This window comes from Myxine glutinosa, chromosome 9 (assembly GCF_964187855.1).
Source record: "Myxine glutinosa chromosome 9, kmMyxGlut1.1, whole genome shotgun sequence".
NCBI lineage: Eukaryota > Metazoa > Chordata > Myxini > Myxiniformes > Myxinidae > Myxine > Myxine glutinosa.
Genome location: NC_136269.1, coordinates 87,865,860 through 87,883,131, shown reverse-complemented (window position 1 = coordinate 87,883,131; position 17,272 = coordinate 87,865,860). Strand labels below are relative to the sequence as shown.

Sequence of the window (17,272 nt, the reverse complement as noted above, 5' to 3'; positions counted from 1 at the left end):
TGCTAGACAGTCTAGAGGAGAGTGTGCGTACCTCGAGGCCATCCGAATGCATAACACACACCTATAATTTGTGGGAAGATGATGGGAAAGGTATAAACATGCCAAGTTGATGTCTACAACTTGTTGTCTGTTGCAATCGTTCCCAGTCTGTCTTGCATGGGAAGCTCTCGTTGGTCTGAAATTATGTTTCCTCTGCTTGCACTTCCCCCTCTGCCTCTCAACTCTCTGCAACTGTCTCTCTTCGTCTGTGCCCAGAAATATTTCACAATTTTCCTCTTGTCACTTGTAAAATTGTGTTGGCAAGACAACTATTATCTCCTGTCTTCCCCAGGCCTCAACAGTCCAAATGATCCTGGAAGGTTTTAAGCAGTCATTGCCACAACTAGGAAGCTCAAACTGCATATACTAATTGATGTAACGAATTTAGTCTTTTTTGTGTACAAATTGAGGCTCATGGAAGAGTGTGTTCACAATGGGTAAAAGGCGAAGTAGTGTACAGCAAGGGAATGTAGGCCATGAGCTAGAGGGGCCCACCTAGTACCCCCCCCCCCACCCCTCCCCCACCAATCAACGAAACTATATTTTTTTGAAACTTTGAAATGTAGTGTTTGAGAAATTATATGTTAACATGCGATAAATTGGGACTCAGTATGGATTTTGAGAGACTGAAAGTTGCTATTTCCTCTGTTATGATGGTATATGGGTTGTACTGTTATGTATATATTGTTATATTGTTATGATGGTATATTGGTTATCTCGGATGTTATGATGGTTATACACGATGGTATACAGAAGCAGAATATTTTGTTTTTTTAATCCAACCAAAGACGGAAACCAAACAGTTCAATCTTGGTTTCATCAGACCACAGAATCTTGTTTCTCACAGTTTGAGAGTCCTTCAGGTGTTTTTTTTGCAAACTCCAAGTGGGCTTTCATGTGTCTTTCACTGAGGAGAGGCTTCCGTCTGGCCACTCTGCCATAAAGCCCAGATCGGTGGAGTGTTGCAGTGATGGTTGTCCTTCTGGAAGTTTCTCCCATCTCCACACAGGATCTCTGGGGCTCAGCGAGAGTGACCATCGGGTTCTTGGTCACCTCTCTTACCAAGGCCCTTCTCCCCCGATTGCTCAGTTTGGCCGGGCGGCCAGCTCTAGGAAGAGTCCTGGTTGTTCCAAACTTCTTCCATTTAAGAATTATGGAGGCCACTGTGCTCTTGGGAACCTTCAATGCAGCAGAGATTTTTTTGTAGGCTTCCCCAGATCTATACTTCGACACAATCCTGTCTCTGAGCTCTGCAGGCAGTTCCTTCGACCTCATGCCTTGGTTTTTGCTCTGATATGCATTGTCAGTTGTGAGACCTTATATAGACAGGTGTGTGCCTTTCCAAATCATGTCCAATCAATTGAATTTACCACAGGTAGACTCCATTCACGGTGTAGAAACATCTCAAAGATGATCAAGAGAAATGGGAGGCACCTGAGCTAAATTTAAAGTGTCATAGCAAAGGGTCTGAATACTTATAGGCTATGAGCCAGACCCTCAAATTTTCGACATTATGCTCAATCAGAGGGAGGATGGCTAACAGTTATTTTTGGCAAGGCCAGGGACCCTAGTGCTGAAAAAAATGTGATAGCAGTGTGAAACTCTTAGCCGTATCTGTGTTATCATCACATTTGTCAGACTACCCCAATAACGCTTTCGGTAATTTTTCCGCCTAAGATTTAGGGGGTAGGGTTCGTTTTGGGGCTTTCAAATAATATCTCCTATATGTATCAGTTAGTGTTGTATACCAGGTGAAAGGTAATTGAATTATCTTTCACATGATGTATAGAAAGTGCCTGTGTGATATATAGTAACCTCTTTATGATCATTAAAACATAATTATTTCCGCCAACCCTCAAAAATTTATCACAAAATCCCCAATGAAAACAAAATTAGGCAAAAATTCAGTTTGGCGGATATTAAATGAATTTTTGAATTTGAGAAACACAGTATGATTAAAGTCAAATTTGGGCCTTAAATCTCATACACCTTGATAAAGATGAGAATATCCAATATACAGTAGTTGCTGTAACCATGACCTAAAATCCATAAATGTATATCTTTCCGCTCTTATGATATATTGATTTACATTTTACGATTTTTGACCGACAGCATGTATATAGTTTGTATACCATTATTGGTCTAAAAATAGTATATATAATATTGGGATGTCAGCCATATATAGGCCAAAAAGTACTGAAATTGGTGTCAGAAATGTCTAATTCTAAAAATATGAAGGGATTATGACCAAACTGTATGTGGTGTTCTTGAATATACCACAGACGTATGATGCATGTGATGATTAACCTACTCCATGTATATGTATGTATCCTGATGTACCCTAACTTGGCGAGATAATTTACATCATATTCATGCAAACGTTTTTAGTCTTGTAGTGTTGTATGGTTCTCTTATATTACCAGTTATACATAAAGTAAACCAAAGGAAAACAATGTACTTTCTATTTAAGCAACATATATTTATAGACATCATACCATAAAGTACACGAGTTATCAATTCAGCGTACACCATATTTGTTACACACATGTACATGATCTTTCTCCATACAGTTCTACAATTCAGAAGTTATCCTCGTCATCGTCGTCGTCTTCTTCATCGTCTTCTGCCGAACTGTCATCACTCTCACCATACACTCTCTGGTTGTCACATGTGGTGAGTTTGCACATGTCTGTGCACTTCAAACCACTGGCCATGCAGACACACATGGGTAGTGTGCATCTTTTCGAACAGGTGCATGCCAGTAAATCCAGAACCGCCTGTGGTGCGGGCTGTCCTTGCATCCAGTCGACTGCCAGCTGCACGCGACCATCCTGGGTATCCCAGTGCCATCCTTTCCCGATTGGACTCGGTACTGCTGGATCCATCTTGAGACTCCTCTTCCAAATAGCGGCTTGATAGTTGGCTCGCTGTGCATGTTTGGTTAAGCAGTCTTTGCACGGAGGTAGCTGGTGACTGTCGATCTCTCCCCTCTTGGCACAGAACAGGTGATATCTCAAGTCATTCACCTTCACTGTCCCCGACTTCGGTGCGTACATGAGACAAGTGAAGTTCTCCAATTTATCCATCAGTTCCTCACTGACGTCCCAGTCCTCTCCCTGCTGTGTACATGCATCCTGCACATCTTTGTTGGTTCTGATGAGTTTTAGTGCAGTCAGTTTTCCTCGTCCAGCGAACGTGCTGACTGTGTCGCATCCGGTATAGGCATGCATTCCAATTAGGGCCTGACATACATTTGTGCCGACTGACTTTCCTATTTTCCCTATGTCTAGGATTTTAGCCCTTGCTTTGGTGCCACATTTCTGAAACAACTTGGCATGAATCTTGGTATGAAATGCCAAGTCAATGACGAGTACGTCGGTGTCATCTGAGCTAATAAGCACAGACTGGTATCCATGTGCGGCAGCATGGGCAGCATGCAAGAACAGACGACCATCTGCTTCCTCGTGTGTGCTTTCCAGGGCCACTACTTCTTGGCTAGCATCAGATGTGATCTGATAACACTTGTCATCGCATGTTACAAAGAGAACCTTTCCCTGTAGGCGTCTGATGTACTCTGGTTTCTTCCACTCTTCGACCAGGAACATGATAAGACTTGACTTGTTCCCAACATAGCTGAGAAACTTGCGCCATTGCCTTACAATTTGAGATGCCGTGATGTTTTTCAGCTCAAGTCCAAGTTCTTCCCCCCTGGTTAACCGTTCGCTGTTTTTGATGGAAGTCTCCTTGTAGGTGTCAAAGACGACATCGATCCTCTGGCTACTGCATCCATCCTTCAGGGCCATGGATAGGATAATCATGGCCACTTCGGCAAATGTAGTTTGATCACCTGCCACCTTCTGTATAAGGAGCATCCCGTCAATAATTGTTGCCGAATTGTCGGGTATCCTTTCAGCCGGGGTCACAGTCCTTTGCAAGGCCGTGGCTAGGGCAGCTTTGTTGGTTTTCCGTAGAAGGCCTTCGGGTGTCGCCAGGGCCCATGGCAAGGGACCTAGAGGATGAGATAGCACCTCTGCCATGTGAAGATCTCGGCCCTGTGCCATCACGATAATTCTACCAAATAGAGCTCTGTCTGCTTGAAGAATTACTGCCCTGCCATTGCTTCTGCATTCCTTCTTCTTAGTGAGGTTGCTGAAAGTCTTCAGCTTGTTCAGTTGCAAAGGGTCGTGGAATTTCTTGATTGGTGGGTTGCTCTCAAGTCGCTCAATCTTGAAGTTTGTGTAGCACTTGTGTCCGACTTCCCATGCTTTCTCCAGATCCTTGGCAATATTTGGAGGGGCTGCGCGTGCGGTGGAAATACTGATGAGAGAGCTGGCCATAGTGAATGGGTTCACCCAACTCTGGATCAGAGTTATCAGTGATGATACAGCGTCCTCATCTTTCTTGATCCGTGTTTGCTGCAGATCCGCGTGTTGTACGTGTGTGTTGCTCACATTCACCATTTCCCTCATCTGGCGGAGAAACGTACTCCTGTGTTCGGATGTGACATAGTAGCGCTTCACTGCTCCAGATTTCACGGGATGACGTTCCCTTGCACCACTTGGTCTTTCCACAGAATATACAATCCGGTTCATAGATGCGTGATTCCGAAGATGCCCTTCTGGCTTGTCTCTTGCTCGCTGAACATGTTGCAGCAGCATCGTCGGTTAAATTGGATTCAGCTTTTCGTTTCAGTGCTTCCAAATCTCGCTTCATGGTGAACACGCTCCTGCACTGCCTGTGGTAGAATACTCGGGGAATCTCCTTCTCTGGCAGCGACTGAGCAAGGTCGAGAATGGGTGCATGGTTCCGTATTTTGGCCGCATCCAGCAATGTAGTCCACGAATCGAATGTTTGAGGGCTTATGAGCGGATCTTCTGGTTTGACATCTAACGATAGCTTATGAATGATACAAACGTCCTTGGGAACTTTCTGAGTGATCGCAATCTCCATTGCAAGTATTTGTTCAATTGTCTATCTGCGGTACACTCTGTTTCACCACCACCAATATCACCACCACCGTCTCACCTGGAAAGACACATAATATCGAATGAGACCACCACCACCACCACTACTACAAATTAGCATCAGTTGCTATAGTTGCTTAAAAATGTATTCTGCACCAACAAATCTACAAAGAGAAATACATTAGATGTCGTGCACCGCTGTCATGGTTGCAAATCACCTAAAATATAATGAAAATATTGACATTGATGACAACATTCGTATTAGCATGTCTACACATATTGCATTGAATTTCATGGCACATCATGATCATATGCGTGAGGATATTGACTCTAATTATACTGTATGTGTGTCTCAAATCGAAACATACCTTTTACATACCTTTTGATTTTTGCCTATTTTTGTTCCTAAAATTGGGGATTTTGTGATGAAGTTTTGAGAGTTGGTGGAAATAATTATGTTTTAATAATCATTATAAAGAGGTTACTATAGATCACACAGGCACTTTCTATACATCATTTGAAAGGTAATTCAATAACCTTTTACCTGATATACCACACTAGCTGATATATACACGTGATATTATTTGAGAGCCAAAAAACTAACCCCACCCCCTAAATCTTAAGCGGGAAAAATGACCCGAAAAGCGATAAATGGGTGATCTGACAAATGTGATGATAACACAGATACGGCTAAGAGTTTCACACTGCTATCACATTTTTTTCAGCACTAGGGACCTTGGCCTTGCCAAAAATAACTGTTAGCCATCCTCCCTCTGCTTGAGCATGGTCGACCCCTCGGCTCATAGCCTATTATGTCAATGTGATATTTCAGTTTTTTCTTTTTAATAAATTTGCAAACTTTCTAAAATCCTGTTTTCTCTTTGTCATTATGGGGTGTTGAGTGTAGATTGATGAGGGGAAAAATGAATTTATACGATTTCAGCATAAGGCTGCAACATAACAAAATGTGAAAAAAGTGAAGGGGTCTGAATACTTTCTGAATGCACTGTAGTTAAAGGCCGCCAGTCAGCCATCTTTGGTTGGATTAAAAACAAAATCTTCTGCTTCTGTATACCATCGTGTATAACCATCATAACATCAGAGATAACCAATATACCATCATGACAATATAACAATGTATACATAACAGTACAACCCATATACCATCATAACAGAGGAAATAGCAACTTTCAGTCTCTCAAAATCCATACTGAGTCCCAATTTATCGCACGTTAACATATAATTTCTCAAACACTACATTTCAAAGTTTCAAAAAAATGTAGTTTCGTTGATTGGTGGGGGGGGGGGGGGGGGGGGGTCGGTGGGCCCCTCTAGATCATGGACTAATGAGCTAACTTCAAAAGAGAAGGTAACAAGCAAACACTATAACCAGCAAGTACAATCACGTTTGGGAGAGATAATTGGGTCAGATCCAAATAATTGTAAATATGGATGGGAGGTTGGCATGAGATGTTGGTGCATTGCTTGCTTGGAGCCCTGGAGAGAAGAGTCGTGTTTTCAACGATCCAGTACATCAAAGATTGCTTACAGAGAACCTCAGGTAAGAGATAGGACATGCTACCATCAGGGGCATACACTCACACAACTATAAATTGCCTTTCACCATACAAGTTCACATCCCGTTGCAAGACTTTCAATTGCAATGGCCATAACGTTCATCTTGGTGCATTTCTGATTCATTTTTAGAGGACTCAACTACGGAACTCTGTGTTGCTTACGGATGTCGTTGCACTTATGCTTTTGAAGCATGAACTTCAACGTGGCATCTTGGATCTGGGAAATAATACAACAACGTCGTGGTTGCAGGACGAGACAGCCACGGGACACAAGTCGCCGACTGGGTGAGATGGCATTCCATAGCAGGCACGAACACCGTTGGGGGTCGCGTATGGCACGGCAGCATCGCAGGCAGAAGGTACAGGAACGAGCTTTCGCTGCCACTTGTCATGTTGTACAATACATATGGATTAGATGCAGTAATGGAAGTGCTTTGTGGCATTACAATGTCCATCCAAACTAACCTCAGGTTGTCACTCCTTTTCTTCTCCTGTAGCTTTTCTGAGCATGCAATGCCTCTGGAAATTCGTCCATTATTCCAGGAGTACTCAGAAAAATGAAAGAACATCCTCAATGGATGGTTCGTACGTCCGCACTGCAGGGGGCATGAAGGCGTTGTTCTGTTAGAGCATGAGGTCTCAACAGGGGGATGACAAGTGGGGGTGGTTGGGAGGAGTGGAAGCTCTAGTGAACCCTCTAATAATTCAGTCAATATGGCAACTCATAAATATCCACTCGTTTTCTTATTTCCTGAATATGAGTCGTCGAGTCTGAAAGGTCGGACTTCATAACAAAAAAGGAGGACTGATCTTGCTTGATTTCGCCTGAATAAGTGACTGTTCCGTTCCAAACCCATGCATTTTTCTGGCGGCGGTGGAGCATAATCCTCAAAAGAAATATAGGAGGGAAAAACGAAGAAAATGATTCTGGAAGGGGATTTACTTTGGTTTGCACTGCAGGTGCACCGGTTTGTCGCCTCTCCTGATGTACTGCCTAATGGTAGAGCGTGAAGCCTTGCAAACTGAGCCACCATTTGGAAATGAGACATCCCTGACTAAAGAATAAGCCACTCGACTTTTCTAAAGAAAACTTTAGGTATTAAAACAGCCAAAAAAAATCTGCTATAAACAAGCAATTCACAGTGTCTGCCAAATGCCTCGAAGCTTCTTACATCGTGCAATGCCGTATTGCTAAACACTGTGAGCCCCACGCCATAGCTGCAGGACATTAATTCTGTTTAGTTATCTTTATAGAAAGCTCAGCTTTGTGGGTTTAGTGTCATTCCACAATCAAATGGCGGTGGATTTCTGAATTTCTGAATTTCGGATCCGAAAGGTCAGATGTTGAACTGCATGAAGACGACCTCATGCTTCGACATCCAACTTCACCAGAAAAACAATATTGCTGGAGCTGCACAACTACCATTTCTACGTCACAGAGTCACTCCTGAAAAAATTCCTTCTTTTTTTTTTCTCACCGAGCACTTCAAACCTGCACTATTGGGAAAAAAAACAATTTTGCAATGCTACAAATTTCATTCGTGAAAAAGCTCTGAATCGCAGGGATCAATGCGTTGTGACTTGAAGTTAGCATGCTCAATCCATGAAGGCAAAGCACAGCAGTTTGAAACCAGACTTCTGTGGGCAACCCCCAGGGAAAAATGGATGCACTGCAGTACACACAGAAGCCTTGGCTCTAAGAAAAAGGCCACAACCAATGAAGTCAGTCATGAAGGAAGCAGCACAGGTGATAAATCAAACAAAATCGTCGCCACTTCAAGTATATAAATATATTTCCTTTTTACAGCTAAACATCAGTAAATAATAATAATTATAATAATAATAATAATACATTTATTTTGTATAGCGCTTTTCAAGAAACCCAAAGTCGCTTTGACATAGTACGTAAAACAAAGACAAAAATAGACAAAAATATATAATTAAATAACCAAACAGAAAGGAAGGAGAAGGAGAAGAGACGGTTAGGGGTTGAATGCGGTGTTGAATAGGTGGGTCTTGAGTGATGCTTTGAATGTGGTGAGTGAGGAGGAGTCTCTGATGGTTTGAGGTAGTGAGTTCCAGAGTGTGGGAGCGGCGATGGAGAAGGCCCTGTCCCCCCAGGATCTGAGTTTGGTCCGGATGGGGGGGGGGGGGGGACAGGAGGTTGGCAGCAGCAGAGCGGAGGGTGCGGGTGGGAGTGTGTCTGGGGAGTAGGTCAGTCAGGTAGGGTGGGGCCAGGTTATGGAGGGCTTTGTAGGTCAGGAGGAGGATTTTGTACTGGATTCTCTGAGAGATGTGGAGCCAGTGGAGCTTGTGAAGGACGGGGGTGATGTGGTCCCGGGCCCAGGAGTGGGCGAGTAGACGTGCAGCAGAGTTCTGAATGTATTGAAGTTTATTGATGATATTTGAGGGTGAACCATAGAGGAGGCTGTTGCAATAGTCCAGACGAGAAGTGATGAAGGCGTGGATGAGGGTTTCTGCAGCTGTGGAGGAGAGGGATGGACGGAGACGTGCAATGTTTTTCAGATGAAAGAAGGCTTTTTTGGTGATCTGTTTAGTGTGTTTGTCGAAGGAGAGGGTTTGGTCAAAGATGATGCCAAGATTCCGGATGTGAGGGGAGGTGGATACTGGGATACTGTCGATGTTGAGGGTGAAGTTGTGGATGGATTTGGTGAGAGTTTTTGGTCCAATAATGATTATTTAGGATTTATCACAGTTTAGTTTGAGGAAGTTGATTTGAAGCCAGGATTTTATTTCAGTGATGCAGTTTGTCAGGATAGAGTGGGTGACGGTGGAAATTGACTTAGCGGAAATGAAAAGCTGCATGTCATCGGCAAAGCAGTGGAATTGGAGACCATGACGACTGATTAAGTGACCAAGGGGGAACAGGTACAGTATGAAGAGGAGGGGACCGAGAACTGAACCATGGGGGACACCTTGGGGTAGGGGAGCGGCGGGGGATTTGCATTTATTGATGGAGATGAACTGGTGCCTGTCGGAGAGGTATGATTTGATCCAAGAAAGGGCAGTGCCAGTGATGTTAAATGTGGTTTCAAGTCGGGTAAGGAGGATGATGTGATTGATGGTGTCAAAGGCGGCGCTGAGGTCGAGAAAGATGAGAATGTTGAGGTTACCGGCGTCGGAGGAGAGGAGAAGGTCGTTTGTGATTTTGAGTAGTGCAGATTCCGTACTGTGGTTGAGGCGGAATCCGGATTGGAATGTTTCATACAGGTTATTGGCAGAGAGGTGATGTTTGAGTTGAGTGGCTACAGCGCGTTCCAAAACTTTTGACAGAAAGGGTAGGTTGGAGATGGGTCTGAAGTTATTTGGGGTGTCAGGGTTGCGTCCAGGTTTTTTCAGATTGGGGGTGACAGCAGCGATTTTGAGGGATGGTGGGACGATGCCAGTAGACAGGGAGGAGTTTATCGTTGCAGTGATAAGTGAAGAGAGAGCAGGAAGGCAAGCCCTAACAAAGCTGGAGGGGATGGGGTCCAGAGTGCAGGTGGCAGTTTTTATTCCTGTGAGGAGTTCAGAGAGGTCAGTAGGGGAGACTGGGGAAAACTGAGATAGGGGTTGGCAGGATAAGGGGGGGCAGATGGTTTGAGGGGGAGCAGGTGAGGTGGTGGTTAAGCTGCTGTAGATGTTGTCTATCTTGCTTTGGAAGAATGAAAGGAAAGAAATGCAATTGTCGACTGTGAATGACTGGGTGGTGGTATCCAGGGGGCTGAGGAGTTTGTTTATTGTGGAGAAGAGTGCTTTTGGGTTTCCGGAGCCAGAGTGGATTATTTGAGAGTAGTAGGTGGAGCGGGCACGGGAGAGGGCATCTTTGTAGTGCTGCAGGTGGTCTTTGTAGGCTTGGGAGTGGATTGTGAGACCTGTTTTATTACGGAGTCTTTCAAGTTGGCGGGCACGGGTTTTCATCAGGCGGAGTTCAGGGGTAAACCAGGGAGCAGAATGGGTGAAGGAAACTGTTTTGGTTTTTATAGGCGCAAGCTGGTCGAGGCAGGAGGAGAGAGTGTGGTTGTAGCAGTCAGTGAGGTCAGAGGGGCTGTGCAAATCAACGAAGGGAGAGGTGGACATCTTTTCGGAGAGGGAAGATGAGAATGAGGGAGGTGAAAGAGAGTTTAGCTTACGGAAGTTGATTATGCGTTTTTGCCTTGGTGTTGGGTGGGAATGTTGATGGCCATAGTGATGGCTAAGTGATCGGAGAGGGTGAGGTCAGAGCCAGAGAGATGGTGTAGATTTAGTCCAATAGAACAGACAAGGTCCAGAATGTGACCACGGTTATGGGTGGGAAAGTTGACATGTTGAGTGAGGTTAAAGCAATTAAGAATATCAATGAAGTCAGCGGTTATTGTGGAGTCAGTGGAGTCCATGTGGATATTGAAATCACCGAGGAGGAGGGTTGAGGGGGAGAAGGAACAGAGCTGGGTCAGAAAGTAAGAGAAGTCAGACAGGAATGATGGGTTTGGTTTGGGAGGGCGGTAGACAACTGCCATGACTGACTGTGTGTAACCAGAAAGTTTAAAAGCCAGGTGTTCAAATGATGGAGCAGATGAGATGGAGATGAGGCTGGTCTTGATGTCCTGTTGGTGTATTACAGCAATTCCACCACCTCGGCCCTCCGAGCGTGGTTTATTGATGTATGAGTAACCATTGGGTGTAGTGAGGTTGAGTGAGAGGTAGTCCAGAGGTTGTTGCCAGGTTTCAGTCAGACAGAGAAAGTCCAGTTTATTGTCCAGAATGAAGTCGTTCAAGATGTGGCTTTTATTGTTGAGGGACCGGGTATTGAACAGAGTAAGCTTCATATTGCTTTGTATGGTGCGGATGGACTCGGGTGATTTTGCCAGGGCTTGCAGACAGGGGGCGCGTTCGTGTATGTTGCTGTGATGATGTAATCGACGGGTGAGAGTGCGCTCAGCTGACCAGAGTGAGGGGATGGAGTGACCTGTCTGGGAGTAAACAAACTTGCGACCGGGGCCTCTATGGATGTATGTGGGTCGTCGTAGGAGTCCGTGGTTTTTGATGACAGAGATGCATGGCGGAGTGGAGTGGTTGTTGAGTTGAAGAAGCCTAGCGGCGGAGTACCTCAGTGCCATGCCAGGCAGGAGCGAAGGGGGCACAGAGCCCGGAGAGGTCAGCCGGCAGCCGCAGGCTGGCTGACCAAAGCGCCAGGCACAACAGGCTGGTCCAGAGCACGACACGCGAGGAGGGTCGAGGAATGAATATGAGCAGCCCGACGACCAATAGAAAGCCGAGGACGAGCAAGCCGAGAGCCGAGGAGGCAGCCGTGCAACAGCCAGCGTCAACAGCCAGTGAGTGTCCTGCAGCTCGACGACCGCAGCGGTGGCCAACAGGGAGGCAGCCAGCCGTCCAGGCAACCCACAGGAGAGCAACCCAAGAAACAAAAGGCAGGACATGTGCGAGATGCCCGGGAGCGGGCAGGAGGCAACGGCGGAAGAGCCGGACAGGTGAAGCCGGGAGGATCAAGCAGAGAGCAGTCCCGTCGGCCAAAAAGCCACCAAGAGTACTAGAAAAGCAGATTCCGTACCTTTCGATTCCGTATTCCATACCATCAAAAGCAGATTCCGTTATCCAGCCGGAGAACGCACGGCACGTGCGCCTTCCGTTGGAGAACAAACAGCACCAGTGTCCCCGTATGCGACGCCATGGCGGCGTCCACAATCCACAAATCAAAGTCCACAATCCACAAAGTCCACAGTCCACAAATCCAATCCAGTCCACAATCAACAAAAGGCAGGACAGGTGTGAGATGTCAGGTCAGAAAAGTAGAAGCAGACCCTGTACATCCAAATGCAACCCGATCATACACACCGACTACTTCATATCAAAGAGAGGTGTTTATAACATGGTAGAGTTATTATTATCCCGTCCGCGACACAGCAGGAGACAAGGATTAAAATCACTTCTGTGTGTCTGTCTGTCTGGGTGTATACGTGTGTGTCTGTCTGTCTGGGTGTATACGTGTGTGTCTGTCCGGGCCGTACTTTTTTACCATTTGAGTTTTGTCATCAAATGTTCAACAAAGCTTTATTATGATAAGATAGAGAAGACAAATTAATAATTTGGTCAAAAGGTCAAAGGTCAGCATCACATAAAATCGTCACTTTTCATCCAATTGACCTGAAATTTAAATTTACCATTTGAGTTTTGTCATCAAATTTTCAACGAAGCTTCATTATGAGAATATGGAGAAGGCAAATTAATAATTTGGTCAAAAGGTCAAAGGTCAGCGTCACATAAAATCGTCACTTTTCATCCAATTGACCTGAAATTTAAATTTACCATTTGAGTTTTGTCATCAAACTTTCAACGAATCTTCTTTATGAGAATATAGAGAAGGCAAATTAATAATTTGGTCAAAAGGTCAAAGTTCAGTGTCACATAAAATCGCCACTTTTCATCCAATTTACCTGAATTTACCATTTGAGTTTTGTCATCAAATTTTCAACGAAGCTTCTTTATGAGAATATGGAGAAGGCAAATTAATAATTTGGTCAAAAGGTCAAAGGTCAGCGTCACATAAAATCGTCACTTTTCATCCAATTGACCTGAAATTTAAATTTACCATTTGAGTTTTGTCATCAAATTTTCAACAAAGCTTCTTTATGAGAATATGGAGAAGGCAAACTCATAATTTGGTCAAAAGGTCAAAGGTCAGCGTCACCTAAAATCGTCAATTTTCATCCAATTTACCTGAAATTTTAAGAATGTGTATATTGGGTCACTGAATTGATTCACCAATCAAAAGCTAGATGATTGTTTTAGATCAAAAGGTCAAAGTTGCGTCCACCACAGTCTTTCAGGGGAGGCATGGCTTTCATATATTTCTGAGATATATGTGCCAAACTTCTGGCTTTCATATATTTGACGATGCAAGATTGCACTAGGTACTACAGCCCCCTCTTGGGCTATCTAAACAGCTAATTGAGCTGAAATGCGACAGCAGATTGAAGTCAACAGATGTTCTCTCCAAACTTCTGGCTTTCATTTGCACAGCAATTCCCAGAGCTTTCTACTACTGCAGTGATATGTAGGGATTTATAAGGTGTGTTCTACTACTGCAGTGATATGTAGGGATTTATACTAGTGCTGCTATTACCTTTTTGTTTTGATACACCTGTGCAAAAATGTTTTTTTTCCCCAGCCTTGCATCATTGAAGACGAACACAGAAATTGGCTTGTAGAAGAAGAAAAAGAATAAGAAGAAGAAAAAGAGGGAGAAAAATAAAAATACACCCTGCAACTCTTTTTAAGTATTGAACCTTGCATTGATCTAATTGGTCAAACCAAAAAAAACAAATCTTCCATCGACTGAATTTGACAGCACGAGGCAAGGTGTGTTTAGATAGTGACTAGGTAAGGTGGGTTTATATAGTGACTAGGTAAGGTGTGTTTATATAGTGACTAGGTAAGGTGTGTTTATATCGTGAATAGGCAAGGTGTGTTTATATAGTGACTAGGTAAGGTGTGTTTATATAGTGACTAGGTAAGGTGTGTTTATATAGTGACTAGGCAAGGTGTGTTTATATAGTGACTAGGCAAGGTGTGTTTATATAGTTTATATAGTCCTTTCCTCCTGACAAGGTGGAAAAGTTTCTGTCAACCCTCGACTCTGATTCTGCAACTGGACCCGACGGCATCAGCCCACGGGTCCTAAAATCCTGCTCTGCTGCTCTATCTCACCCTCTCTCTGTTCTCTTCACCCTCTCTTTTGCTCAAGGTCAACTGCCATCTGCTTGGAAATCAGCCAACATCACCGCTTTGCACAAAAAAGGTGCAAAAACAGATCCTAGCAATTACAGACCAATCAGCCTTCTCCCAATTATCAGCAAAGTCATGGAATCCATCATTGCTTCTGATATGAAATCTTTCCTCTTCTCCAATGGCTTGATCTCTGATCATCAATTTGGTTTCAGACCAGGTCACTCTACTCTGGACATGCTGCTTCTGCTGTCTCAACAATGGATGGAGGTCCTCAATGCCAAACAGGAAATTAGAGCTGTCTCCCTCGACATATCACGTGCCTTCGACACGGTCTGGCACCCCGCTCTGCTCACCAAACTCTCCTCCTTTGGTATCCATGGAAATCTCCACGCATGGCTGGCGGACTTCCTCTCTAGTCGTCGTCAACGTGTGGCCCTGAATGGGTTTCTCTCATCTCCTCTTCCTGTTCAGGCTGGAGTTCCCCAAGGCAGTGTTCTGGGCCCCGTGCTTTTTCTGGTCTTCATCAATGATCTCTCTGACTCTCTCGAAAATCCTCTCTATCTCTTTGCTGATGACTCCACTCTCTGCCGCTCCATTCCTCTTCCCTCAGATCGGCAGTCTGCTGCCTCCTCACTCTCTGAAGACCTGGACAAAATCACAGACTGGTCAAACAAGTGGAACATGTCTTTCAATCCTGACAAATCTCACACTCTTACTATGTCTCTCCGAAAAGATCGACTGGACAACCCTCCCATCTACTTTCTCAACAATCCTCTCCAAGAAGTTCTGTCGCTCAAGATTTTGGGTCTCACTATCTGCCATGATCTTTCTTGGGAAAACCACATTTCCAAGCTGGCCTCCAAAGCCAGTCGCCGACTGGGCATCCTCCGTCGTGCGAAGTCCTTCCTCGGCACACCTGAGCTCCTCACCACATACAAGGCTTTCATCCGCAGCTCAATGGAATACTGTTCTCCCCTATGGGCCGGTGCTCCTGCCTCACACCTAGCTCGGCTTCACGCTGTTGAAACCAAAGCTTTCAGAATTATTGGAATCTCCCGCGATGAAGCTATCTCTGAGGGCCTTTCACTCACTCACCGCAGGCAGGTAGGTGGTCTTTCTGTCTTCTACCGACTCCTCTCCGGCCTTGCACCCCCAGCTCTCTCTGTGCTCTGTCCCCCAAATATTCCTACAGGTCGCACAAGATCTGCCAGCAACCCTCTGATGGTTAAACTGCCGAAATCTCGGCTCTCCGCTCACCTTCACTCTTTCATTCCTCTTTTCTCCCGCCTCTGGAACAAACTCCCTCACTCCCTTCAATCCCACTCCTCCCTCCAGGTCTTTAAAACAGCCGTTCACCACCATCTCTTATCTTCCCCCATCCAAAACCTTGATCTTTTCTACCCCCGCTAATTCACCCCAGATCCACCTTGTTTGAAATTCCAACTTCTTTCCTGGAAGTCCTGGCAGTGTCCATATGTTTTATACCTCTCCCACTGCCCCCTTCCCACGCCCCCCCCCCCCAAAGCCCTCGCCCTCTCTCAGATCTCTCGATGTCTCCATGTCTCTCGGTCCCTGCTCTCAAATGTTGTGTTTGTGTCCTTCCCCCTCTCTCCCCATCTTGTCTACCGCTCCCGATGTTATATGTTTTATGTGTCGGTTTGTCTTTCTGTGTGATTAATGTTCGCTCTTTCACGAGCCTCGATATTGTATACAAAAAAAAAAAAAAAAAAAAAAAAAAAAAAAAAAAAAAAAAAAAAAAAATAGGCAAGGTGTGTTTATATAGTGACTAGGTAAAGGTGGGTTTATATAGAGAATAGGTAAAGGTGTGTTTATATAGTGACTGGGTAAAGGTGTGTTTCTATAGTGACTATGTAAAGGTGTGTTTATATAATGACTAGGTAAAGGTGTGTTTATAAAGTGACTAGATAAAGGTGTGTTCATATAGTATATTTGACTATGTGAGATTGTAAGGTGTGTTTATATTGTATATTTGACTTTTTAAGGTGTGTTTATATAGTATATTTGACTACTTAACGTTTTTCTATAGGATATTTGACTTCTAGCGAAGGTACCTGACGTTGCTGGGCAAGGCAGAGTCATTTCGTGACGGGAATATTGAGAGGGGCGGGGGATAGGAGGGGGAGCAACAGAAAAGGGAAAAGAGGATAGATGGGGTGGGGGAGAGGGCGTTGGGAGGAAGGGACGTTGAGGGGCGAGGGAAGGGTGAGTGAGAAAAGGGGAGGGGTTGGGCGAGTATGAGAGATGGGGAGAGGGAAGGGAAGGTGGCGAAGACGGGGGGGGGGAGTGATGGGAGAGGAGAAGGAGGGTGAGGAGTGGAGGAGAGAATTGGGAGGGAAGGGGGGAAGGGAGGAGGCAGGGGAGGGCGAAAGTGAGAGGGGCACTAGGTACTACTTCACATCAATGAGAGGTGTGGAGTTGTCACAACCTCGGGGTCTGGGAGTAAGAGTGTAAAATATTTTTAAAATTGTTTTATTATCACTTTTTATTCTTTGTTATTCTTTTGTTATCAAAGTCGATGCTCATGGATGAACATTTGCTCAAAAAAATGATTCATTGATCCTTTTATTTGGAAGATATCTCCACAACTTTGTCAAAAACTTTACAGCTTTCAGGTGTCGGTTCTAGGAAACCCACAAGATAACCAGTAAGTATTGGCGTTTCCCTTTCTCCTGCTGTTCCCTTTGTTATGTTGTGTTCTGATCTGTTTTGTGTTCTAGCTCTTCCACGATTCCAGACTTTGTATTTAAAAAAGATAAAGGGACTCTTCGGCAAACAATGGGGTGGGGAGGAATGGGGGTGGACAGGATAGATACAGGGGGGGAAGTCTGCAGGGGTCGAAAAGAGTCTTTAGCATCTAAACATCTAAGGGGTATGTTGCATTAGTAGTTGGAATTTAAAGGCATCTAAGGGGTTTTAATGGATATAAAGTGTATAAGAGGTCTG

General features: G+C 44.6%; 1 protein-coding gene across 2 annotated transcripts; it reads right to left on the bottom strand.

Moving 5' to 3' along the window:
* Positions 1-2,498: 2,498 nt before the first annotated feature.
* Positions 2,499-12,282, bottom strand: LOC144893564 (uncharacterized). 2 transcript variants are annotated; one of them, XM_078784052.1, is made up of 2 exons: positions 12,132-12,282; positions 2,499-5,064 (listed from the first exon to the last, which is right to left on the bottom strand). In XM_078784052.1, exon 2 carries the CDS (start codon positions 4,695-4,697, stop codon positions 2,619-2,621), a length of 2,079 nt encoding a protein of 692 aa, XP_078640178.1. In that variant the 5' UTR covers positions 4,698-5,064; positions 12,132-12,282; the 3' UTR covers positions 2,499-2,618. The 2 variants fall into 2 exon arrangements, with proteins under 2 accessions (XP_078640178.1, XP_078640180.1); XM_078784054.1 differs by having other exon boundaries at positions 12,154-12,282.
* Positions 12,283-17,272: the final 4,990 nt, after the last annotated feature.